The sequence below is a fragment of the Lissotriton helveticus genome, chromosome 1_1 (assembly GCF_964261635.1).
Source record: "Lissotriton helveticus chromosome 1_1, aLisHel1.1, whole genome shotgun sequence".
Lineage (NCBI taxonomy): Eukaryota > Metazoa > Chordata > Amphibia > Caudata > Salamandridae > Lissotriton > Lissotriton helveticus.
In genome coordinates this window covers 1,125,525,952-1,125,551,411 of record NC_136057.1, presented here as the reverse complement: position 1 = coordinate 1,125,551,411, position 25,460 = coordinate 1,125,525,952, and the positions used below count along the sequence as shown (strand labels likewise).

Sequence of the window (25,460 nt, the reverse complement as noted above, 5' to 3'; positions counted from 1 at the left end):
CCCGACTGGTGCCATGGGCCCAAAGGCACGTCCCAGAGAGCCAGAAACGCACCGAAAATTTGCAAAATGGCCGCCTTGAAGGCCTTCAGCTGCTGGAGGGTCGATGACACCGAGACATGTGCGGTGACCAGCTAAGGAACCAGTTCTGTGACTGGAGATCTTGAAGGGGATTGACTGACATTATGTGCCCTTGTGCCTTCACCTCGGAGTCAGTGTGGCATGAGGTGGAAGAGTCCTGCTTTGTTTGACTTACTGGAGGAGTTAAAGTGCCAAGTTGAGCAGTCGTGCTAATGGCTTTGGGACAGAGTCCAAGCCCACAACTTGGAGCAGGAACAAGAGTGTGGCCTATGTGAAGGTCACAATTTCTTGTGATATATCTTGGATTTGTATTTGTAATTGTTTGTATAGCGCTAGAATCGACCCCCGAAGGGGTATCTCTGCGCTTCAGCAGGACTATGAAGGGATAGCGGCACATTCAACAGGATCAGCAACGACAGAAGAGAAAGGTCGTAAGTAGTTTCCTGAACTGCAAGTGTTCAGAGCATTGTCTTAAGTGGAGCGGAAGTTCATTCCATAGGAGTGGTCCGCGTTAGGAGAGAGCTCTCCCTCCTAATCTGGTCCTTTTTATTCGCGGTACCACCAGAAGGTGTTAGCACCTGAACGTAGGCATCTGGAGGGAACGTAAGGCAGGAATGTTTCGGCGAGATAGGAGGGACCCAAAATTAACCAGAGCCTTGTGGATGATACAACAGGTTTTGAACTTAATACGTTGGTGAATAGAGAGTCAATGCAATTCCGTAAGAAGGGGTAGTGAAGGGGTCCAAGGTGGAGCATTGAGAACCAGCCGAGCTGCCGTGTTCTGCACCACCTGCAGTCTGCTGAGCAGGGCATCATTTGCTGAGATCAGCAGACCATTACAGTAGTCCAGGCGGCTCAAGACCATCGCCTGGACTAAGGTTTTCCAAGCAGAGTCAGGGAGTAGGGGGAAAACTTGGCTGATCATCCAGGTTTATAGGGCGCACTGGGAGGACCTCCCAATGCGCACCTTATCGGTCCAATGTAGGAGGCACAAGATACTAGGTGAACCTCTCACAGGTAACGAATAGGAGGGCGTACACGAGCGGGTGAAAAAGGCCTCAGCTAACCATGATTTAAATTAATACAATACAATGTAGTACACCAGGTGAACACATTGCATGCCATCTACCCGGAGCGGGCATCCTCCTGCCCGCACTGTTGTGCAGCTGGGCAAGACTTTTGGCACAGGCTGTGGGGGTGCCCGGACTTAAACATGTACTGGCAGACTGTAACTGCTAGACTAACTGTAGTCACGGGATGGACTGTCTCCAGAGATGTTAAACAGTGCTTGTTAGGAAGGATTCCGGTATCAAAGAAGAAGAACTGTAGAAGAAAATGTATATTGTTGGGGCTGGTGCTTGCTCAGCATAGTGTGGCGATCCGTTGAATTTTCCATATCCCTCATTTGGTGGATGACTGGATGAGAGATATAGCAGAGTGAGTGGTGGTAGAGGAAAGCCACATGAGGAAATCTGGGAGGAATAACAAGCTAGCAGATGATTCACAGCCAGGGATGCGATGCTTGCTGAGCTACTTGAGCCGCTGGATGCTAGGCCACAGTGAATAACACTTGGCATTGTGCTTAGATGGTGCAGTGATGGTATGTGGAATGACTGCCAGAAGCGTAATGTGGGGGAAGGGTTGGGGGATGGGCATGGGGGACTGACTCTGGGGCGTCCTGAGCCTGCGTGCGGTGTGTGGCTCGTGCCTGTGCTTTCACTGGCTCCCTTTGGAAGGTCTCCATGGAAGCCCTACATATTGTCCAATGGGATTTATTAGGGAGAGCACAGTGGGCGGGGTGAGACCGTGTGAATGTGACATACATACTGAGGTAACTGTGTTTTTGTTGAAATCAAATGGCAATAAAAATGTATATAATTAAAAAAAGATGTTGGAAAGCAGACAAAGTTAAGATCGGAGCTTTGAATCCGTGTCAAAAGCCATGCAAAGAAAGGAAATGCTATAAGCGCACAGGGGTGGTACTTTTATGCTGCTCCACCTGATCACTTCCTGGTTGGTATGGAGCCACAAAATACCACTTAGCCGCATGTGAGAGCACTGCTGTGGCAAAATGTTTTTCGGGTGCAGCCTAGCCCTTGGGGAGTATTCTAAAATGAGGAATCTTTGGTTGGAAGCATCCATCAGAAAAAGGTCTTTGACTGAACAAACCAGAGCAAATTAGTTGAATTAATAGTATAAACAATTCTGAGGAGCCTGCCTTACAATAAAAGGTATTTAAAACAGTGTGGATAATGTGCATACAAAGTTGCAAAAATAAATAAATAAAAATAACCTTAAAATATTCATGCTTGCAGCTGTTACAGTCCACTAAGTGTGTTCCATAAAAATATCATACACTAAAATTGCACATACCTGATAATCTAACATCTGTTTCCTGAGAGACTCTACTTCCTTCTCTCTGGACTGCTGTCGGACCATCAATGTTGCAACTTGCGATTTTGCTATATCTGAAACACTTCGCAATCTAAAAGAAGTAGATGCACCAAAGAAATATATTTTAATATAATTTATTAATCCTATAAACCACCCACCATGGAAAACGGCATCTTGGAAATAAATAGAAACTATAGAATGGGCGCATTCTACTATAATAGGACGACTTCCGTTCAAACACTGGTGCATATTTAACATTTTTAAGCTTTAACATATATAGGGAAGTCTTGGTCAAATAATAAAATTAAATCAGTGGCAATAGCAATTCACCAATTTCCTAGTTCCTTTATATGATCTTTTTGTACTGTTTTAAGAACAATAGGGTGAGATAAAAAACAACTTTGAAAATCCACGTTCAGTACCAACCAGCCCTTAATGTATGACTATCACCAGGACGTGGGGTGGCTTCCAGCATATGGTTAACCCACTCCACGCATTAGGTCTGAAGTAAAGGATTGGGTTCATTCTTAAGGTAGGATATTCAATACATTTCTGTCCTTCTCTGTACTCTGACTGTGTTCTAAAGCAGTGACTTTGTATTACCCTCTTGAATAGGGTGCAGCACTTTTGTGCCACCATCTCCTTTGATCGCACCTCTGTAGGAGATCAGCATCAAGCAGAAGCCAATAGGTGGAGGTACAAATCAAATGCTTCATCACTGTATATATCATTTAAGTACAACCTACAAGTATTACGTGTGTCAATACGTAAGTCCTTTGGCCTTATCAAAGTGCCTGAGCCTGTGAAAGCCTTCTAAGAGTGCTGACATACCTCACACCCCAAAGTGACCTACCCCTTGACTAGCTGACAGGAAGAATAGAGGACAATTGCAACCTCAGATATATCCCAGTGCTAGATTTGAACAACTAAAAGTTTTTGGCATCTAACTCCGATGGAACACACCAATTAGTATTTGACATTCACAATCCAACCCGTCACACCGTGAGTGAAATAGTTAAAAAAGACAATATTACAGTTCCTCATGCCAGTTATCATTGGCCATGGACTCTGATAGAAAGTAAGTGTAGGTATAAGGATCCTCAACTCCCCTCCATTCATGCTCCTCAGTATGTCCTTCAGTGAAATAGGTTTCAAACTCCTTTGATAAGGTGTACTCGGATCACATAAGACCACTACCTCAATTGAACTAGTCCAAATATATTATTAACGCCACCAACTAAGGTAGGTATTTTTGTATGCGTAGCAAGAGCAAAAGGCCAAGAAGAAGTAGATACATTTCCCAGAGACAAGGGGCTAGCATTTACAGCAAAGCCCCAGATTATTCTTAGTTATTAGTGGGTGAGGGTCCAAAGTTCTCTCATCCATTTTGGTGTCACACAAATTGGTGGGCAGGAGAATGAATAGAACAATGAAGTGGGCACCGACAGCTCTTGTCTTAAGTACTAGAGTGTCTTGGTATCTTCATCTCAATAACCATTAAACTGCAAGAAAAGAAATGTGTCAAAAATAAAACTCAATACCAACTACTGTTGAAATGCATATGTAACTATCTGAGCTCACTGGGGCTCTAGGTGTTAGCAATAAACTGTCTTCAGTGCAAAACCTAAGACCAGAAAATGCCTGAAAGATTCACACAACTCTCACAGCCAGCTGTGAGACTGAAGAAGGAGCATTTTGTCTACTTAAGATTGGCAACTGGTTCTAAAACTGTGATCATGTTGTCATTCAAATGTCAATTGTCCCGCTTGCTTTATCCGGTGAAACCACATCATGTGGAAAGAACTCAGATGGCGTCAACATTCAAACTCAGCACCATACCCCTCTTAAATTGACAATCAGCAGTTTACATTGCTCCAGATGCTACTGATTACATCCACCTAAGTAAATGTCCTAGTGCAAAACGGAATGATTAGGCTGATTAAGCTGCAAAGATGGCAGTTACGCAACACAAGATACATGAACCAATCCTAGACATGTACATTTCTAGCTAAATTAGGAATAACCTTTTTCCTGTGGATTGTCATCATTGTAACTGTGACGAAAGATGCACATAAACACGAACGTTCCGACCACTAAGATCCAACTTTGAACTTGCAACCTCAATCATCCTCAGAGTGTGTGGATCAGATCTTCTGCTTTTCCTTGATAGTCTCATAATGCAAGAACACTCTTTGCTTCCAGTTGCATTTGCTGCCCATAACATATCATGTTGGTATTTTATGAACACATGAAAAAAAAGGCTGGAGTACTTTTTGCCACAAACCATTTTATTATACTAGAGGGGGAGACACCAAGCGGGATAGAGCATGAAAGGCCCAAACATGGGCAGGAAGGGAAATATTTTTACTTAGATATTTGAGTGTGCTTGGATAGTGAATTTTGGCCTTTATTATGTGGACAACTGAGGGCAACATCGGTGGACCAAAAGCATTGGATAAAAAGTATTTGTGACATTGTGAGGGTTACAGAAATGACACCGACGAGTATCGCGGTGACTCCAACATGGTGGCGGCTTCAGAAATGAGCGACCCGCTGTAGTTGATCAGGCACGTCGTGGGAGCATCAGGAAAGCAGCAACGGAACAAGATGGCGGAAGGAGAGCACGTAGCGTCAGAAAGCAGAGGAGAGGAGGAGTGGTCAGAGAGGAGAGAGGAACGAACCGGAAGAAAAAGCAAAGACCAAGACCTACAAGGTGCAAGCAGGGGAGATACTGGAGCCCTTGGATATCCCGCTGGGAGAAGAGGAGGATGCAGGAGCCAAGGACCGCTCTCAAAGCAATGCTCTAGAGGCCAGTGCTCCAAGGAGGGAAGCGGAAGCTGGGTTTCCCCTCACCGCGGCCTTGGAGGGTCTTGGGTCCAGGCAAGTGCCCAGTGCACGTTCATTTTCACTTAAGGATTGGTGGGCCAGTTTGCAGGCCACACCTCCATAAATATGCTGTTATTCCCTACATATGGGCACCCCTCACGGTAAGGGCACTGGTGAAAGGAACACCCCCACCACCTAAACCATAAGGACAACAGCCTGAACTATTTTCTTTTTGTTTCTGCTCCTTCCTGAGGAGTATACATCGATGCTGAAGGGAAACCTGGGAACAAGAAACTAGAGGAGATAACATCCTGCCATTTGTGTTTTGGACTGCCTTTGATTCCTTGAACCACATTGAGGACATAGTGAAACAAACCCACCACCTCCCCCCAGCTGCAGAAAGTGTGTATCCAGTAAACAATCCTACACTCAAGAAGCCTAAGAGAACCTTATGTGAGGGAGGGCTTGTGGCATTCGGCGTAGCCATATCATGACAGATATATAAGTACATAAATGCTCTTTTCGGTGTGTACTCAATCTAACTCACTTTAAATATTCCCAGGTGCCAGACTTGATGCAGAGATTATTCCAGCAATGCTCCCCAAGCGAAGTTACGAGGAACTGTAGCTCACCAGAGCGACCTCATTCTGCTCCAGAATTGGCAAAGCAGTCTTGCACATAAGCACCACCCCTGCACACTGGCATCTAGCTCTTAATCTTTCCCCTTCCATGTCCTAAGGCGCGGAGCACGTCAAACAAACTGGAGGTGACCATCATGCCACTATGTACCTCGGACCTTATTATGATGTTCATGAGTCCACTCTACAGAAAGGGGAGGTTGGAGCGCAGAGAGGAATCTGTTGTTGATTACATTATGAACCAGAAAGTGTGTTTTCAAAGATAAGTAACTTGTTTTTTCATTTAATACTTCTAACCACAGAATTCTCACCCTCAGAATTGATACCACAGCAGTGCCTCCCAAAGGTGGAAGGTTTCAAAATATGAAGTCATGTAGGATCAAGCATGTAAAATGGCTCTCTCATCGGACTTGGCTGCCAAGGCAGCAGTGTTCATTAATATGTGTACTGAAGCCCACGTTGCAGCCTGGCAGATATCCAGAACTAGCCCTTCCCGCCCCATGCCACTGCCATTTCAGCAGCCTTGGTCTGGTGGAATGAGCCTACAAGCATTCTGTGGGGGGGCTCCTTCATTGCCAGAGCACAGCATGTTTTAATGCAGAGGACTATGCACCTGGACATAGCCCTCTTTTGCACTTCCCTGCCTTTCTTGGTAACATTCAACCTCACAAAGAGATGATCATTCATTCTGGGAGAGGTGTGACACAACGGCCAGAGCAGCTGACTACGGAGCACAAGGCTCATGGTTCGATCCTCAGTGCTGGCAGCAGCTCAGCTCAACATCATGTGAGTCTAGGCAATAGCACACAATCTCCCAAATGGCCCCCAGCGCCTGGGTACCCTTACGGATGATAAGTTGTGCTTTACAAATCTGGAATTCTATACTGGCATTGCGTATGGTCAATGTAGATAGTCAAAACTCTCTTCGGGTCATGCAGGTAGTGCTTGAAATTGTGGGTGTGGTGGAGTGATAAATGTTCTCAGGGCTATCAATTGACAACCTTTGGAGGAAGGCACCCGAATCCACAGCACCAATTTGTGAGAAAGAAGAACAAGGTACTTACTTTCGGTAATGCCTTGCGGCACAGGAGAGGGATGAGGACGACGACGATGACGGCCGCTTCGAAAACCTTCCGCAGAAGCTGAGCGAGGTGACGAAGCCGATCTGGACATGCGAGCCAAGAGAAGTTTCATCCAGCATTCCCGCCCGGACTTCGGCTTCAACCATTGTCACGCCTCGTAATCAGTGGAGCTGTGATCCTCCCCCAAGCACCACATGCAAATGAGGTGAAGGTCCGTCGCCGACATCAAGCGGCCACAAGACGAACACGTCTTAAAGCCCGAAGGCATCCGCACACTGTTCCTACAACACACGCAAGAGCGAAGGGAAAGGCCTAAACAGGCCAAGAGCACGAAACGGATCAGTGTTAAACGCGGAAAAGGAAAAAACTGACGTAGGCGCGCAGGGGTGGGACTTATGTGACCTCGCTGACGTCATGTACGCGGACGAAGCCTGGGCGGAGTGGCGGGATGCCCTCCCCTCGGCGCGCAAGTATGCTGTGGCAGAAAAATTACGGGTCCAGTCTCACGCCTGGGGATAATTCTACGTTAAGGAATCTGCGGCTAGTAGTCCCTATCAGTTAGTGTGTTACTCATTGTTCAGTATGAGGATGACGTTTGGGGATTAAACCTTGTGCGTCGATGGGAGAGGTGAAGTGTACCTCCTGGAGAGTGTACTCATTAATTATTCATATGTGCTATGGATGACATCTTAGCAATATCGATCGGGCAGAACCCACCCTCGAAATGAACTAGGTGAAAGGTTTAGTCCATAAAAGGCTGCAGACCTTATAAGGCGTTGTTAGATCTGGGGGTCTCTAATTGGCAATGGTTATCACCTTTGTCAAATAGGGAACCTTACTTCTAAGTCAGGATAAGGGGAATACACTCCTTAATAACCCCTGCTCACCCCTTTAGTAGCTTGGCACGAGCAGACATGCTTATCTCAGAGGCAGTGTGTTAAGCATTTGTGAATATACACAGTAATACAGTGATAACACTACAGATGGACACAACACAGGTTTTATAAAAATAAGTATTCTTTATATAGACTTAAACACAAGACCACAAACGACAAAAATGCATGATACTACACTTAAGATTACTTAATAGATGATTAAAGTTTCTTTGTTCAAGTTGATGGTAGATGCGACAAAGTTCTCAACAAAGTACCTGGATGCGTAACGCAAAGTAAACAAAAGGACTCCCAGAAGAGGAGATGCGTCGGTTCCGTGACCAGGGGGAACGGTTGCGTCCTTCCTCAATGCTTGCGCAGAGTAGGGGACTCGACGTGAGCCTTACCGGTGCGGAGGTGATGCGTAGATTCTCGGCCTGTTGCGGTGCGCAAGATGGCACCTTGATGGGATGCGATGATCCAGTTGCGATGCGAGAAGAGGGCGCCCTTGATGCGGCGATGCGATGACGCCCTGGCAGCCTTGCGGCGACTCTGTATTTTGGAGCCGCGACAGGCCCTGCGACGCGCTTCTCCGGCGATGCGATGGCGACTCTTTCGATGGCGTCACGCTTCTCCGGTGATGCGACAGCAGGCAGCTTCGATGAACACACGCTTCCAGGGAGATGCGACGAAGGCTCCCTTCTCCGGCGTTGCAACGATTTCAGCTGCGGCGGCGACACGCTTCTTCTCGATGTGTCGCACTTCCAGCGGCGCGCAAGTGACTGGAGTCAGAATTCCCAGCAAGGAAATTCAGGAGGGAGATGGGGTGAAGTATTTTGGCCCTGAGACTTCAGCAGGAGGCAAGCACAGTTCAATCCCCTTGGAGAATATTCTGTAGATGAAAGTCCTTACAAAGTTCCTTCTCCTTTCCCTTGGCAATAAAGCAACCACTGCAGGCCAACCCAGCAAACAGCACACTGGCAGAGGGGCAGTCAAACTCCTGCAGCTTCCTTGGTTCTTCTCCTTGGCAGAAAGGTTTCTTGTTCCAGAAGTGATCTAAAGTCTGTGGGACTGGGTCCCAATATTTATACCCCCAAAATCCTTTGTTCGCTGAAGGCAGAGTGGCCTCTGCCTAGTTCAAACCAGATCCTGAGCACTTTGTTGACATGACACTTCTCTTCCTTTCACTGTGCAGGGCAGAGACATCAACCGCCCCACAGGAAGTGGAGCCAGCACAGGGGAGGGAAGATACAGCTCTGGAGCACTCTGTTGACAGGATTCCTCTTCTCCTTTCACTGTGCAGGGCAGACAGGGCCGGACTGGCCGTAGCGGGCACCGGGCAATCCCCCGGTGAGCCGTTCGGGTGGGGGGGCCGGTTTTGGGCCCCTATGGGCTGATTTTGTTACAGGGCCTTTTTTGCAGGGGGACAGAGAACTTTGCCAGGGCCGGTTTTGGTTCCCAGTCCGGCCCTGAGGGCAGAGGCATCAGACAAGCCACAGGGGGTGGAGCCAGCATTGTAGAGGGAAGGCCCAGCACTTTTCAGGTCCCAGGTGCACTCTCCCCCCTCCCATCTGGATGTAGATCTCCCTCTTCACCACTGGGCTGTCCCAGACTGTCTCCTGGAATTTCCCCAGCCCTGTCACACACAAACCCAGACAAGGAATACACAACTCAGCAGAGGTGGGCTCCAATGGTTAGGCAAGCAAATACCTACTTTCTAAAAGTGGTATTTGCAAACACAGAATATTAAAATAAATGTTACTAAAAGATGTATTTTATTATTCTGAGTTCAGGCATACTAAATTTGAATTTCTACCATGTTCCCTAAGTCAGTTAGGATTATAAGAATGTAATAATCTTCACTGCCCATTCTGGCCTATGAGAACAGGTAGCCTTCAATAGTGAAAAACGAAAATGGCTGTAATTCACTATTAGAACATACTACACACATCAGAGCATGTCCTACCTTATACTTACAATGCACCCTGCCCTTGGGCCTACCATAGGGGTGTCTAACATGAAGCAAAGGGAAGGTTTAGGGACTGGCAAGTGGGTGCACTTGGCCAAGTCGACATGGCAGTGCTAGACTGCACACAGGGACACAAACAATTTGCACGGAGGCACTTTTTCTGACCTGGACTTCAGCGGCTCTTTCTCCTTCCCGCCCAAATCTCGCCGTACCCGCTTCGCGGGTGCCGCATCGCCTTGTGAGGCGCAGGGGCATTTTTGGAAGATCTACAGCAGTAGGGCGGTTCCGGGTGAGAGGCGCCAGCGGGGCTGCGAGCGTGCAGGGACTCCAGGAACCAGGAGTCCCTGCGAGACCGACCTCCAGCTTCCGGTCCGCTCTCCCTGCTGGCCCGCCCCCCGCCCTACTGAGGATTTAAAACTGTCCCTCGCCATCTTCCCGGTGGGACACGAACAATTTGCACGGAGGCACTTTTTCTGACCTGGACTTCAGCGGCTCTTTCTCCTTCCCGCCCACATCTCGCCGCACCCGCTTCGCGGGTGCCGCATCGCATTGTGAGGCGCAGGGGCATTTTCGGAAGATCTACAGCAGTAGGGCGGTTCCGGGTGAGAGGCGCCAGCGGGGCTGCGAGCGTGCAGGGACTCCAGGAACCAGGAGTCCCTGCGAGACCGACCTCCAGCTTCCGGTCCGCTCTCCCTGCTGGCCCGCACCCCGCCCTACTGAGGATTTAAAACTGTCCCTCGCCATCTTCCCGGTGGGACACGAACAATTTGCACGGAGGCACTTTTTCTGACCTGGACTTCAGCGGCTCTTTCTCCTTCCCGCCCGCATCTCGCCGCACCCGCTTCGCGGGTGCCGCATTGCCTTGTGAGGCGCAGGGGCATTTTCGGAAGATCTACAGCAGTAGGGCGGTTCCGGGTGAGAGGCGCCAGCGGGGCTGCGAGCGTGCAGGGACTCCAGGAACCAGGAGTCCCTGCGAGACTGACCTCCAGCTTCCGGTCCGCTCTCCCTGCTGGCCCGCCCTACTGAGGATTTAAAACTGTCCCTCGCCATCTTCCCGGTGGGACACGAACAATTTGCACGGAGGCACTTTTTCTGACCTGGACTTCAGCGGCTCTTTCTCCTTCCCGCCCACATCTCGCCGCACCCGCTTCGCGGGTGCCGCATCGCCTTGTGAGGCGCAGGGGCATTTTCGGAAGATCTACAGCAGTAGGGCGGTTCCGGGTGAGAGGCGCCAGCGGGGCTGCGAGCGTGCAGGGACTCCAGGAACCAGGAGTCCCTGCGAGACTGACCTCCAGCTTCCGGTCCGCTCTCCCTGCTGGCCCGCCCTACTGAGGATTTAAAACTGTCCCTCGCCATCTTCCCGGTGGGACACGAACAATTTGCACGGAGGCACTTTTTCTGACCTGGACTTCAGCGGCTCTTTCTCCTTCCCGCCCACATCTCGCCGCACCCGCTTCGCGGGTGCCGCATCGCCTTGTGAGGCGCAGGGGCATTTTCGGAAGATCTACAGCAGTAGGGCGGTTCCGGGTGAGAGGCGCCAGCGGGGCTGCAAGCGTGCAGGGACTCCAGGAACCAGGAGTCCCTGCGAGACCGACCTCCAGCTTCCGGTCCGCACTGCCTGCTGGCCCGCCCCCCGCCCTACTGAGGATTTAAAACTGTCCCTCGCCATCTTCCCGGTGGGACACGAACAATTTGCACGGAGGCACTTTTTCTGACCTGGACTTCAGCGGCTCTTTCTCCTTCCCGCCCACATCTCGCCGCACCCGCTTCGCGGGTGCCGCATCGCCTTGTGAGGCGCAGGGGCATTTTCGGAAGATCCACAGCAGTAGGGCGGTTCCGGATGAGAGGCGCCAGCGGGGCTGCGAGCGTGCAGGGACTCCAGGAACCAGGAGTCCCTGCGAGACCGACCTCCAGCTTCCGGTCCGCTCTCCCTGCTGGCCCGCCCCCCGCCCTACTGAGGATTTAAAACTGTCCCTCGCCATCTTCCCGGTGGGACACGAACAATTTGCACGTAGGCACTTTTTCTGACCTGGACTTCAGCGGCTCTTTCTCCTTCCCGCCCACATCTCGCCGCACCCGCTTCGCGGGTGCCGCATCGCCTTGTGAGGCGCAGGGGCATTTTCGGAAGATCTACAGCAGTAGGGCGGTTCCGGGTGAGAGGCGCCAGCGGGGCTGCGAGCGTGCAGGGACTCCAGGAACCAGGAGTCCCTGCGAGACCGACCTCCAGCTTCTGGTCCGCTCTCCCTGCTGGCCCGCCCCCCGCCCTACTGAGGATTTAAAACTGTCCCTCGCCATCTTCCCGGTGGGACACGAACAATTTGCACGGAGGCACTTTTTCTGACCCGGACTTCAGCGGCTCTTTCTCCTTCCCGCCCACATCTCGCCGCACCCGCTTCGCGGGTGCCGCAACGCCATGTGAGGCGCAGGGGATTTTCGGAAGATCTACAGCAGTAGGGCGGTTCCGGGTGAGAGGCGCCAGCGGGGCTGCGAGCGTGCAGGGACTCCAGGAACCAGGAGTCCCTGCGAGACCGACCTCCAGCTTCCGGTCCGCTCTCCCTGCTGGCCCGCCCCCCGCCCTACTGAGGATTTAAAACTGTCCCTCGCCATCTTCCCGGTGGGACACGAACAATTTGCACGGAGGCACTTTTTCTGACCTGGACTTCAGCGGCTCTTTCTCCTTCCCGCCCACATCTCGCCGCACCCGCTTCGCGGGTGCCGCATCGCCTTGTGAGGCGCAGGGGCATTTTCGGAAGATCTACAGCAGTAGGGCGGTTCCGGCTGAGAGGCGCCAGCGGGGCTGCGAGCGTGCAGGGACTCCAGGAACCAGGAGTCCCTGCGAGACCGACCTCCAGCTTCCGGTCCGCTCTCCCTGCTGGCCCGCCCCCCGCCCTACTGAGGATTTAAAACTGTCCCTCGCCATCTTCCCGGTGGGACACGAACAATTTGCACGGAGGCACTTTTTCTGACCTGGACTTCAGCGGCTCTTTCTCCTTCCCGCCCACATCTCGCCGCACCCGCTTCGCGGGTGCCGCATCGCCTTGTGAGGCGCAGGGGCATTTTCGGAAGATCTACAGCAGTAGGGCGGTTCCGGCTGAGAGGCGCCAGCGGGGCTGCGAGTGTGCAGGGACTCCAGGAACCAGGAGTCCCTGCGAGACCGACCTCCAGCTTCCGGTCCGCTCTCCCTGCTGGCCCGCCCTACTGAGGATTTAAAACTGTCCCTCGCCATCTTCCCGGTGGGACACGAACAATTTGCACGGAGGCACTTTTTCTGACCTGGACTTCAGCGGCTCTTTCTCCTTCCCGCCCACATCTCGCCGCACCCGCTTCGCGGGTGCCGCATCGCCTTGTGAGGCGCAGGAGCATTTTCGGAAGATCTACAGCAGTAGGGCGGTTCCGGGTGAGAGGCGCCAGCGGGGCTGCGAGCGTGCAGGGACTCCAGGAACCAGGAGTCCCTGCGAGACCGACCTCCAGCTTCCGGTCCGCTCTCCCTGCTGGCCCGCCCCCCGCCCTACTGAGGATTTAAAATTGTCCCTCGCCATCTTCCCGGTGGGACACGAACAATTTGCACGGAGGCACTTTTTCTGACCTGGACTTCAGCGGCTCTTTCTCCTTCCCGCCCACATCTCGCCGCACCCGCTTCGCGGGTGCCGCATCGCCTTGTGAGGCGCAGGGGCATTTTCGGAAGATCTACAGCAGTAGGGCGGTTCCGGGTGAGAGGCGCCAGCGGGGCTGCGAGCGTGCAGGGACTCCAGGAACCAGGAGTCCCTGCGAGACCGACCTCCAGCTTCCGGTCCGCTCTCCCTGCTGGCCCGCCCCCCGCCCTCCACGCCCCCTATATCTTATCACAAATCTCCCGCAGCGCGGGACGCAGCTCGGGGCGAAGACCGGGCTAAGTCCGGGCCGTTTTAGGCCGTTAGAGGCCGGACAGAGCCGGGCCGGGCTACCCCCCTAACACCTAGCTTACAAATATTCGTTGTAAATATCGCTACTTGTATAAATATGTCTCCAAGGGGAAGCAGAAGTAAGACTGCAGCAAAAAAAGGACAATTAACTGGCCCCATAGACAGTTTCATAACAAAGGCTAACACCTTCATAGATCAGAGTATTTCACTCATAGAACGGAGAGTATCCCAAGACCTTCTGGAGGCCCGACGATCCTCACTGGGTCATCTAGCAACCGCTAGAACACCAGCTCCAACCAAAGGTCAAAGACATAGTGAGGGTGGGACTAACAACAGGCAGAGCCTCCAGAACATAGTTGATCTATCGGTGTCACAACTCTCAGAATCTCAACTAATAGCTGACTCTGACCTAGAAAAAACCCCCGACTTAAATCTACACCCTACACCAGAAGAGGTAAGACAGGCAAGAGGGAGGAGGGAGGGAGCAATAAAAAAAGAAAAAGAATTACGTAGCGACAAATGAAACACCAATGAGAAAACAAACCCCATCCGCTACAGAGGAAATAGGAAACACACTTAGTCCCCCCCTGCTGGGAAACCAGAGTAGGCATATTGTGAGTATACATCATGACGCCTCACTTACCACAAACTCAGTGATGGAATCTGAGGGCTCTCCATCAAATGAAATTGTCAGTAATTGCAATCTAGACCTGCTGGAAAAAATTGAAAATCTCCTACAGAAATCCCTTTTACCCATTCAACACACCCTGGCAAAAATAGAAAAAGCCGTAGTCGAACTTACTGTGTCGATGAAAGCTAACTCTGCCTCAATTCATGTACAAGCTTTACAAAAAGCACAAAAATCCGGGGCGCTAAAACCGGTTAATATAATCCCCGCGGCCCAAGTAAAAAACTCGATACCTGTACCCACCATAGCCCCGAAACCCTCAGCTACAATACCAACTAAGAATAAACCACCAGACACTTCAGTCTCAACAATCCCGCCAGGAAAAAATAGTACCCCCTGTAATGGCACTATCATAGCCACAAACAACAAACAACCATCAACTAAACAATCCCAAACATACCGACCGAGGGAAAGACAACAACAGGGCGAAGCACGACCAGTAACACGACCAGTAACACTTCCACCAGAAGCGAGTCCCTTCGTTGCTATATTGACTGGTGTACCAGAGCTGACAGACCAAAAATACGAACCACACTGGTCATTAAAAAACAAGACACAACACTGGCTCAGCATAAATCGTCCATCACCACCCCCCTACTGTTCCACTAGAATTCTGATGATTAGAAGAGCCCCTTGGGTCGGCCACGGCAGAAAAACAATACAGGGGGACTGTGTCCTAATTACTTTAGAGGACCCCAGGATAGTGGAACACATTTGCTCAGGAGAGGACCACACTCCAAATGGGGGGGTTGGAATAAAACGTCTTTCCTTCTTTTACCCACCCACACTTCAAGATGGTCCCCCGCAAACAGAGGGACCCTGGTACACAGTAGGCCCTCGGTATCGAGGCAGAGAAAGGGATGAATGGAGAGGGCAAGAACAGTGGAGAAAATATAGAGAACCCCCACGCTGGGATGGCTGGAATGGATTACCACTAACAAACATGTATAGTGGCCTAGAGTGTGTCGACTGACCACCACAGCCAGAAGAACAGACCTCAAAAATTCCAGCTATCCCGCCAATTCCAGATAACCTTTTAATCCCTGAAGATCTAGCCATTCCCAACAATCTACAAACAGACAATGCCCTCAAAAATAATCCTACAACTTTGAGCGTGATCTCCTGGAATATCGCGGGATTACGACCAAAGCTGGAGGATGGGACCATCATGCACCATGTACACAGACATCAAATAGTCTGTCTACAGGAGACATGGTCACAATCAGAACTTCATTTGCAGGGATATAGGACATATTTTTCCCCTGCACTGGGGGGGCAAAAGGGTAGACCAAAGGGAGGACTAAATATATACATAGCTAACACTGTCCAAAACATAAAAATAAACATCATTGAACTGGAGCCTAACTTCCAGATCATTGGTCTCTCTTTCCCTAAAAATGAGTTTGTAGTCCTCATCAATTTCTATAACAACCTTGAGGAAATACAGCTCCAGAGAGTTCTGGCCCACCTCTATGAAAAATTAACTACCCTTAGACAGAAACAAGGAGCAAGGGGTGTATTGTCTATAATATGGGCAGGAGATTTTAATCTACATCAATGTACCCAACCAGACCAAAAATGTCCTGGTATGGTGACAGAAGAAGGCGATTCCCTCATTCATTTTTCCCACAAGAATGCGGGTGGAATAATGAATGATCTCCTATCAGATCTGGACCTTCAAATAGCAAACATCCCGGATCACATAACTAGCTTATTAGAACCGACCTATATAGGAAGAGGTTTCAACACTACGGTTGATTACTTTATAATATCAGCTAGTCTACAACCCAGAGTAAACAGCTTTGAAGTCACACCAAACACCCAAAGTGATCACGCTATCCTTAAAATGGAAGTGACTACAAATTATCAACAATCCCTCCCTATGACGATAGCTAGTGTACTGACCCAGGATAATATGAACCTGGGCCAATTGAATGGGTACTCAATAAAGTGGGGGAAGATAAACCCAGAGGAAATTACCAAAGACTTGATAAAATCAGTATACCCCCAAATTAAGAAATGTTTAGATACACTGATAGAAGATGAGGAACTTCTTAATAACTTTGCCCAAATTATGGAAAAAGCAAAGTCCCTACTCACAGCAAAACATAAAGCTGGACCACGCCGTTCAAAAGGATGGTTTAACCAAGAATGTACTCAGGCTCATTCAAAACTCAAAGTGGCACTAAACAAAGATGAAAGGGATCCTCACATCATATCCGCTTTAAGAAAGGAATACCTTACAGTTAGAAAAAAGAGAAAAGCGGAATTAAAGCAAGCTTTATGGGATGAACTCCATGTCAGTGCACAGGAAAAAAATAGTCAGGCCTTCTGGAGAGTAATCAGAACCCCTTTTTTGGCTGACGACACAAACCCAAAAATTGAAGTTGCGATAGATGAGTCAGAGTGGGTATCACATTTCTCAAAAATCTTCCAAAAACCACCCTCTGAGAAAGAAATTGAAGCTGAAGATGAGAATTTAAAAGCTCCGCTCTACCCTATTCAAATAGACTTCGAAATCTCCGAGATCCTTCTGGCCCTGAACTCAAGCAAAAATGGAAAAGCGCCAGGCCCGGATGGAGTCCCGGCTGACTTCTTCAAGTATAACACAGATCTCTGGGCCCCGATCATCACCAGGGTGTGCACGGCAGCGGCAAAGAAAGGAATCCTGGAGTCCTGGACAAGGTCCGTCATGGTACCGATATTCAAGAAGGGTAACCGCCAGGACCCCGCTTGCTACCGCCCAATATCTCTGTTGGACTCATTGGGAAAGATGGCAGGTAGGGTGATCCTGGAGCGACTTCAGGACTGGGCGGGAGAGAGAGGCATACTGTCCGACTTACAATTTGGTTTCAGAGAGGGTTTTGGAACTGTGGAGCAAGCCCTAAACCTTTCTGTGATTATTGGAAAACATATACACGCCAAAAAAGATAAACTTTACATGATTTACGTGGACTTATCCGCAGCGTTTGACTGTGTTTCCCACACCAAATTGTGGTCCCTCTTAGCCCAAATGGGGGTAGACCCGCCACTCCTGAATTTTCTGAGGGAAATGTACTTCAAGCCCTCTGCTAGAGTCCGTTTTGGCACAAAGGGAGAGCTGACAGCGTCCTTTAGAGTGGAGCGTGGAGTCAGACAAGGATGTGTCCTGGCGCCTTTCCTTTTCTCCCTCTACACTAACAACTTGGAGGTTGAACTTTTGAAGGGCGCCCGGGACCTCCCACAGGCAAAACAACGCCTGATTCCCGCTCTGCTCTACGCGGACGACGCCGTCCTCCTGGCACGAACTCCCTCTGAACTCCAAAAGACTCTTGACAGGTATTCTCAGTTTATGGGTACCCTAGACCTTCACATAAACGTGAAAAAGACTTTCGTGATGACGGCAGGTGCTGGGAGGAAACATCTGAAAAGCATTACCCTCAACAACCAAAAAATAGACTCTGCAACTGAATACTGCTATCTGGGAATTACAATAGACAACAAACTGTCCTGGAAAAAGGCAGTGGAAGCGAAGTAACACTGCTTTAAAAGAGCGCTAGCGGCATTGGTGACGTTCTCACAAAAACTGGGGAAGCGACCGCCCGTGGAACTGTTAGCGATATATAGGGCCAAATGCATATCGACAGCCCTGTATGGAGCAAGCTTATGGGGTCACACGGACGTCACTTCCTTGCAAATAGCAGAAAACAACTTTTTAAGGTTCCTTTTGATGGCCCCAAAGCGATCCTCAACCTTTGCTTGTCATGCTGAATTAGGTGTCCCACATATTGAGGATCTTGCAAAAATCCAACCACTACTTTTATGGCGCCGGATCTGGTCTTCGGAAAAAAATAACCTTACCAAGATGATAGTGGCAGACGCAATGACATTAGATCATGCCCAAAAAATCAAATGGTTAGCCTATATCAGGAACTTTTGCATTGGCCAATGATGTCAGGTCTAACAGGCGTTATGTCCATACAAGGCAGTCTTTCCTTATTTGGAGTTATGTCCTTATGAGGCTCGTTCATATGAAATGACGGAAGCTGATGTAAGGAACGTGTACAATGTTCGCTGGACCTATATTAGGGTACCAATATGAAATATAACACTTAGACTTGGTACAATCATTAGTCCAATGTGTTTTCTGTTTACAGATGTAACACCAAGGTTTCTTCTTGCCTTTACCCTTGTTTGATTGTGACTCCCCACCAGATGAAGACTTTTGGGGCCCTTGTGAAGACTTCTGGTCTTTACCTTTCTCCCCACCCTTACCTGTGTTTTTAGAATCTTGCTTCTTAGTCTCACCACCTTGGTTCTGAGCTTTCTGCTTCACCCTGGTTCTGACCCATTTGTCTGCCTTCTTTCCCAATTCTTGAGAAGAGGTCAGAGCAGAGTCCACCAGGTACTGATGCAACAACTGTTTTTGACAATTATTAAGGATCTGCTCCCTCATAATTAAATTGTACAATCCTTCAAAATCACACATTTTACTGGCAAGTAACCAGCCTTCCAGAGCCTTAGTAGCACAATCTACAAAGTCAACCCAGTCCTGGGTCTGTGCCTTATGGCTGTCTCTGAACGTAATCCTGTACTGTTCAGTGGTTAAGCCAAATCCATCTATGAGAGCACTTTTTTAGGACTGAGTAATTGTCTGCATCCTCTTCTCTTAAAGTGAGGAGCTTGTCTCTACCTTTGTCTGCAAAGGAGAGCCACAAGATAGTTGCCCACTGCTCTTGAAGGACACTCTGTACTTTACAGGCCCTCTCTAGTGCACTTATCCATTTGTGGATGTCATCCCCACTCTGATAGGGAGGGACTATCTTGTTCAGGTTCCTATGATCATGAGTATACTCTCTAGGTCTAAGGACACTGTTGCTGCCACCATGGGGCTCTAGCCCCATCCTTCTAGAAGCTCTCTGAAGCTCTAGGGATTCCCTGTCTAAGGCCAATTGTTCTCTCTTGATACTGAGCTTAGCTCTTTCACAGTCTTGTAATTGGCACTTCTTATCATAAGAGGATTCTCTTTTATGAGAAGCAGAAGTCCCTACAGAAGTACCTGAATGAGTAGATTCCCTGGAGGGAGATCTAGTCCCTCTAGGTAAACGCTGTACCCTTCCTGGGGGAGTAAAGAGAGGGCCACCGGGGCCTTCTTCTCCACCTAAAGGCAAAGTTGGATTGTCCAGGATAGAATAATCTTGATCATCCTGGCCGGTGGGTGAGTCCAGATAAAAGATGTGTTCACTTCCCGCTCTGTCCTCATCCACTGCCCCAGCCCCTCTACCTACCTCATCAGACCCTGGAGTCTTTCTCAGGTCATCTAGTAGTAAGATTTCTATTAGGCGTTGAGTGCTGGGTCCTCTCCCTTTCCTCAGCTTCCTGGATGCACACATGTTTCTCAATACTTGGAATGAGATCAGGTCGTACCTAGTTGGCAAAGAGCCACTTGCTTCTCCTTTAGAGGACATACTAGTGTGATGTGGTGTAGGCACCTACCTAACCTAGTGGGAACTAAACTCTCTTGAGTTGGAGAAAGGGTGTGCTAGCCCCTTGACTACCCAACTCCAAGTTCAGTAGAACTTACTTATTCTAGTCTTGATTATATGTACCTAAATACCTTTAGTGGTTTTCAGTTAATTACTCAATGAGATGATCTGGTAAAACAATAGCAAGCTTGAATCCCAACAGCTGCACATCAATGTAACAAATTGGCCTGGTATATGCTGTCCACTAATTAAAGTGGGCACCTTGCACCACTCCAAACGACCCTTATTGATGATTGGGTCACAGACAACCTTTATAGAAACCTATCCTAGTGGTAGCTGTGGAGAGCAGCCTGCAGGCTAAGTCTCGAAGGAATGTAAAGCAGCTTGCTTTACCAGATTAGAACCTCCTGAATAACCAAATGAAAGGAGAACCACACATAAGATATATAAAATATATGTATTTATTACTAAACACTCTCTACTAAACTCTATACGAGATTAGAGCACAAGGCACACAATTATTAATCAATAGAACAACAGTAAATAGCACAATACACAGGGGGCTCCAGGGGGAGACCGAACCATATACTAAGAAAATGGTTTAACAACCACGACTTGACTAGACACAGTGCCTAGAGCACGTGGAATCGCTGGGACACAAGGAACCACCCAAAGTAGTGACACAGAGGACCCACAGAGGACGGGTGCAGTGTGAGAACACAGACGCGAGCTCCGTACAACTCTATGGGAAAGTGGCAGTTTGAAAATTACAGTTTAAGGATACTTCGGAGAAGACTTCAAGCAAAACCTTTGGAACATAGAAGGTTCTTAAGCCAGCACCCTTGTGAGTACCGAAGTACCTGTGTTACCTATCCCAGGGGAGCCGGATACATAGGTGTCAAGTGATGTCGGAAACCTTCGTGGTTTTCAATGGTGTGCCTTGCCGGGGAGTAACACCTTTACTCCAAGGGAGATTCTTCAGTCATCCAGCGTAGTGTAGATCGTTGAAGTACTTGGTTTCTGCTTGCAGAGTTCAATCCAGGTACAATCTAAAGTCCTGTAGTCAGGGTTCCTACTTTATACCCAAGGAAGTGGTGGGACAAACTCTGGGGACCCACCTATGGGAGGGTCAGGACAGAGGGGTGGTTACACCCATGTCCTTTGTCCAGTTTTGCGCAAGAGCAGGAGCAAATGGCTCCTGCAACCAGTTTAAACTGGACTATGCACAGAGACACCAAATGTGCTCCCAGTGCAGACTGTCAGGCACTCTCAGAGTGCACCCACCCAGCCCCAATACACTAAATCCTGTCTGGGAGGTGGTCACACCTCCCTGTGACAGGAAACCTATTGTCCAACCTCCCCTGCAAGAGCTCAGCACAGAAGCAGGAGGGCAGACGCATGTCTGTGGCTGGCAGCATCTATTTTGTGATGCCCCGGTCAAGAAATGCTGGTACCAGGTGTACTGGTATTTCACATAAGTCCCTCTAGGAGGGTGGAATCATACCTCCCCTACCAGTTACTGGCGGGGAGGTAGATTCCAAGGTGTTTGACACCAAACGAACAAGTTACTTACCTTCGGTAACGATATATCTGTAAGAAACAGTAGTTAGTATTAGATTCCTTACCTTAGAATATCCCCAGGCGTCAGTCTGGATCCGGAAACTTTTGCGTAGCAGTACCCCTGCGCGTCGGTAGGCGTCGTCTGCAGGCGTCCCCTGCGGCTCCGCGTCCGTCGTCGGCATCGTGCGCCGTGATGACGTCGCTGGAGTATATAGACGCCGCCTCCGCGCGCTGACGTCAGTTCTTTGTACACAGCTTTTCCGCGCCAGAACACGCAGAGCCATGTGAGAACCAACACTGGTGCCATTTGAATCTAGGGCCCTGAAAGGGATGTCCTTAACCCTAGGTATCAGTTCGCAGAACGGGGAGGATGGGCGGGGCGGTAAGGAATCTAATACTAACTACTGTTTCTTACAGATATATCGTTACCGAAGGTAAGTAACTTGTTCATCTGAAAGAAACAGGTTAGTATTAGATTCCTTACCTTAGAATAGATACCCCAGCAATACCAACCCCGGTGGTGGGTCTGCGAACCAATACAATCCTACACCAGAAAGTCCTGGAGGACCGAACGGCCAAAGAAGCCATCCCTCTGGACTTGACTGTCCAGGCAGTAGTGCCTCGCAAAGGTGTGCAGCGAGGCCCACGTAGCCGCCTGGCAAATGTCCTGCAAAGGGACTCCCCGGCCCAGGGCAGTAGCAGCCGCCGTGGCCCGAGTGGAATGGGCCCTCAGCCCAACAGGAGGCTCCTTCCGAGCCAAAGAGTAGCACGCTTTGATGCACAGAACGACCCACCGAGAGATGGTCCGTTTATGTACCGCCCTTCCCTTCTTCGCACCCACGTAGCCAACAAACAGTTGGTCATCCACCCGGAACTGGCGTGTGCGATCCATATAAAATGAAAGCGCACGTTTTGGGTCCAGACGATGGAGCCGCTCTTCATCCTTTGAAGGATGCGGAGGCGGGAAGAAGGAGGGTAAGGTGATGGACTGCCCGATGTGAAAAGCAGAGACTACTTTGGGCAGGAAAGAAGGTCTAGTTCTCAGAACCACCTTGTCTGGATGAATTGACATGAAAGGAGGTTTGACAGAAAGAGCCTGGAGCTCACTCACCCTCCTGGCAGAGGTGATGGCAACCAGGAAGGCCGTCTTTAAAGTCAGGAGACGGAGAGGACAGGAATGAAGTGGCTCAAAGGGAGCGCACATCAAGAAAGTCAGAACCAGGTTCAAGTCCCACTGAGGCATCACGAACGGAACAGGTGGATACATGTGCGTGATGCCCTTCAAGAATCTTGTTACAATAGGGGACCTGAACAAAGAAGGTTGATCAGGCAGCCGTAGAAAGGCCGAAAGGGCAGAAAGGTAGCCCTTGATAGTGCCCAGAGCAGAGCCCTGCTGGGCAAGAGAGAGAAGAAAGAGGAGAACCTCGGAAAGAGGGGCAGAGAGAGGGTCCACAGCCTTTGCTGTGCACCATGCCACAAATCTGTTCCACCGGCAGGCGTATACCGACTTTGTGGAGGGACGCCTGGCTGCCAGAATCACATCACAAACCTCAGGAGGCAAGTCAAATGGCCTCAACTGTCGCCGCTCAATCTCCACGCATGGAGGTGGAGACTGGACAGGTTCGGGTGGAGAACCGTCCCCTGCTGCTGCGACAGAAGGTCCTCCTGAAGGGGCAGGCGGATCGAGGGACCGACTGACATGCTGAGTAGCTCGGGATACCAGTACCTTCGAGCCCAGTCCGGAGCCACAAGGATAACTTGGGCCCGGTCGCGCCTGATCTTCTTCAGCACTCTGGGCAGAAGTGGTATAGGCGGAAAGGCGTACAATAGACCGCAACTCCACTCGCGCCGAAAGGCGTCGCCGAGCGAGTGCCGTCTTGGAAACTCCAACGCGCAGAACTGATGACATTGCGCGTTCTCTTCTGTGGCGAATAGATCTAACCAAGGCTCTCCCCATTGCAGAAAGAGACCTTTCGCCACGTCCGAGTTCAGACGCCATTCGTGATCCACCGAGCACCGACGGCTGAGTTCGTTCGCCCAGGCGTTCAGAGAACCTGCCAGGTGTTGAACCGTCAGAGTCACGCTCTGACGTTCCAGCCATTGCCAGAGACGCAGAGCCTCCTGGCAAAGGGTCCACGACCCCACTCCGCCCTGCTTGTTGCAGTACCACATGGCGGTGGTGTTGTCCGTGAACACCTGCACTACACTCCCGTTGACAAAGGGGAGGAATGCCTTCAGTGCTAGGCGAATCGCCCGCAGCTCCAACATGTTGATATGGAGCCGGGACTCCGCCGGAGACCAGATGCCTCTGATCTCCGCCTCTCCCAAGTGGCCTCCCCAGCCCTGGAGGGACGCGTCCGTCACAACTACGTGCTCCGGTTGGGGAAGGGAGAGGGATCTGCCTCTGACATAATCGCGGTCCGTAAGCCACCACTGCAACTGTCTCGCAGTGCCCTCCGAGATCAGGACATGGTCGGATAGGTTGCCTTGATGCTGGGCCCACTGAAACTTCAGGTCCCACTGCAGAGCCCGCATCCGCCACCGGGCGTGATGCACCAGAAGGATGCAGGAAGCCATCAGCCCCAGCAGCCGCAGCGTCAACTTGACCGAAACCCGGGATAACGGCTGAAAGATCGGAATCAGAGCCTGTATATCCCGGACCCGCCGTTCCGGAGGATAAACCCGAAACTGCGCAGGAAGGTGGTGGACGACTGTCTGGGGCGAGCCCGCCTTCAACAACCAGTCGTCGAGGTAGGGGAAGACTGAAACCCCTAACCGGCGCAGATGAGCTGCGACCACCGCCATCACTTTCGTGAACACCCGTGGGGCGCTGGTAAGGCCGAATGGGAGCACGATAAACTGAAAGTGCTCGTGGCCTACCGTGAACCGCAGGTAACGTCGGTGGGCCGGCAGGACGGGGATGTGAAAATACGCGTCCTGCAAGTCCAACGCCACCATCCAGTCTTGTGGGTCCAGAGCAGCCAAGACCTGAGCCAAAGTCAACATCTTGAACTTCTCCTTCCGGAGGAAGTCGTTGACATTCCGTAGGTCTAAGATAGGACGTAGGCCCCCCTTGTCCTTCTTGGGTACCAGAAAGTAGTGGGAATAGCAACCACACCCTACTTCTGGCCCAGGAACGCGCTCGATGGCCCCCTTGGCCAAGAGGGCCGTAACTTCCTCCTGCAGAAGTGTCAAGTGGTCCCCCGACACACGGTGGTTCTGCGGTGGCATGGCTGGAGGAGTGCTCTCGAAGGGGAGGGAGTAGCCCCTTCGGACGAGCTGCAGCACCCACCTGTCCGATGTGATGGTGCGCCAGCGGGAGTGGTGATGGCGAACCCTGCCACCCACTGGCGTCACATGGGCCTGAAAGCTCGGACTAGGAGGATTTGGAGGCTGATGCTGCGGGGGAGGTGTGGTCTGACCTCGCCGTTGTCCCCGACCGCCTCCACGGCGGAATCCACGGCCGCCACCGCATTGAGAAGTGTTCTGCGGTGCGTGGCTGGCAGCACGTGTGGGACCGCCCCTTCCGTGGCCACGAAAGGAGCGAAACGAACCCATTTGCTGGCGCTGGGTCGAGAGACCCAAGGACTTGGCCGTGACCCTGGAGTCCTTGAAGCGCTCCAGCGCGTGGTCCGCTTTGTCGCCAAACAGGCGTCTGCCATCGAACGGCATGTCCATCAAAGTATTTTGGACATCCGCCGAAAAGTTGGCGGATCTCAGCCAGGCGTGGCGATGAATTGCCACCGTCGTGGACATCGCTCTGCCCAGCGAGTCGGTCGTATCGAGACCACACCTGATGGAATATCTTGCTGCGTCTCGGCCTTCAATCATAGCCTGGCCGAGCTTTGCCCGTACCTCCTGCGGGCATTGTGGCAGACACTCCGCGACCGTATCCCACAGAGAGTGGGTGTAGCGGCCCAAGAGGCATGCGGTGTTGCAAGACCGCAGTCCCAGACTCAGGGACGAGAAGACCTTCTTCCCATACT

General features: G+C 50.6%; 1 protein-coding gene across 2 annotated transcripts in view; it reads right to left on the bottom strand.

Annotated features, from left to right (window-relative positions):
* The window catches only part of CEP290 (centrosomal protein 290), a 1,500,249-nt gene that overhangs the window by 743,769 nt on the left and 731,020 nt on the right, over window positions 1-25,460 (bottom strand). For both annotated transcript variants that reach the window (XM_078678872.1, XM_078678869.1), the window contains exon 29: window positions 2,452-2,563. In XM_078678872.1, coding sequence (XP_078534998.1) covers window positions 2,452-2,563 — 112 coding nt within the window. The remainder of the gene's footprint in view (window positions 1-2,451; window positions 2,564-25,460) is intronic.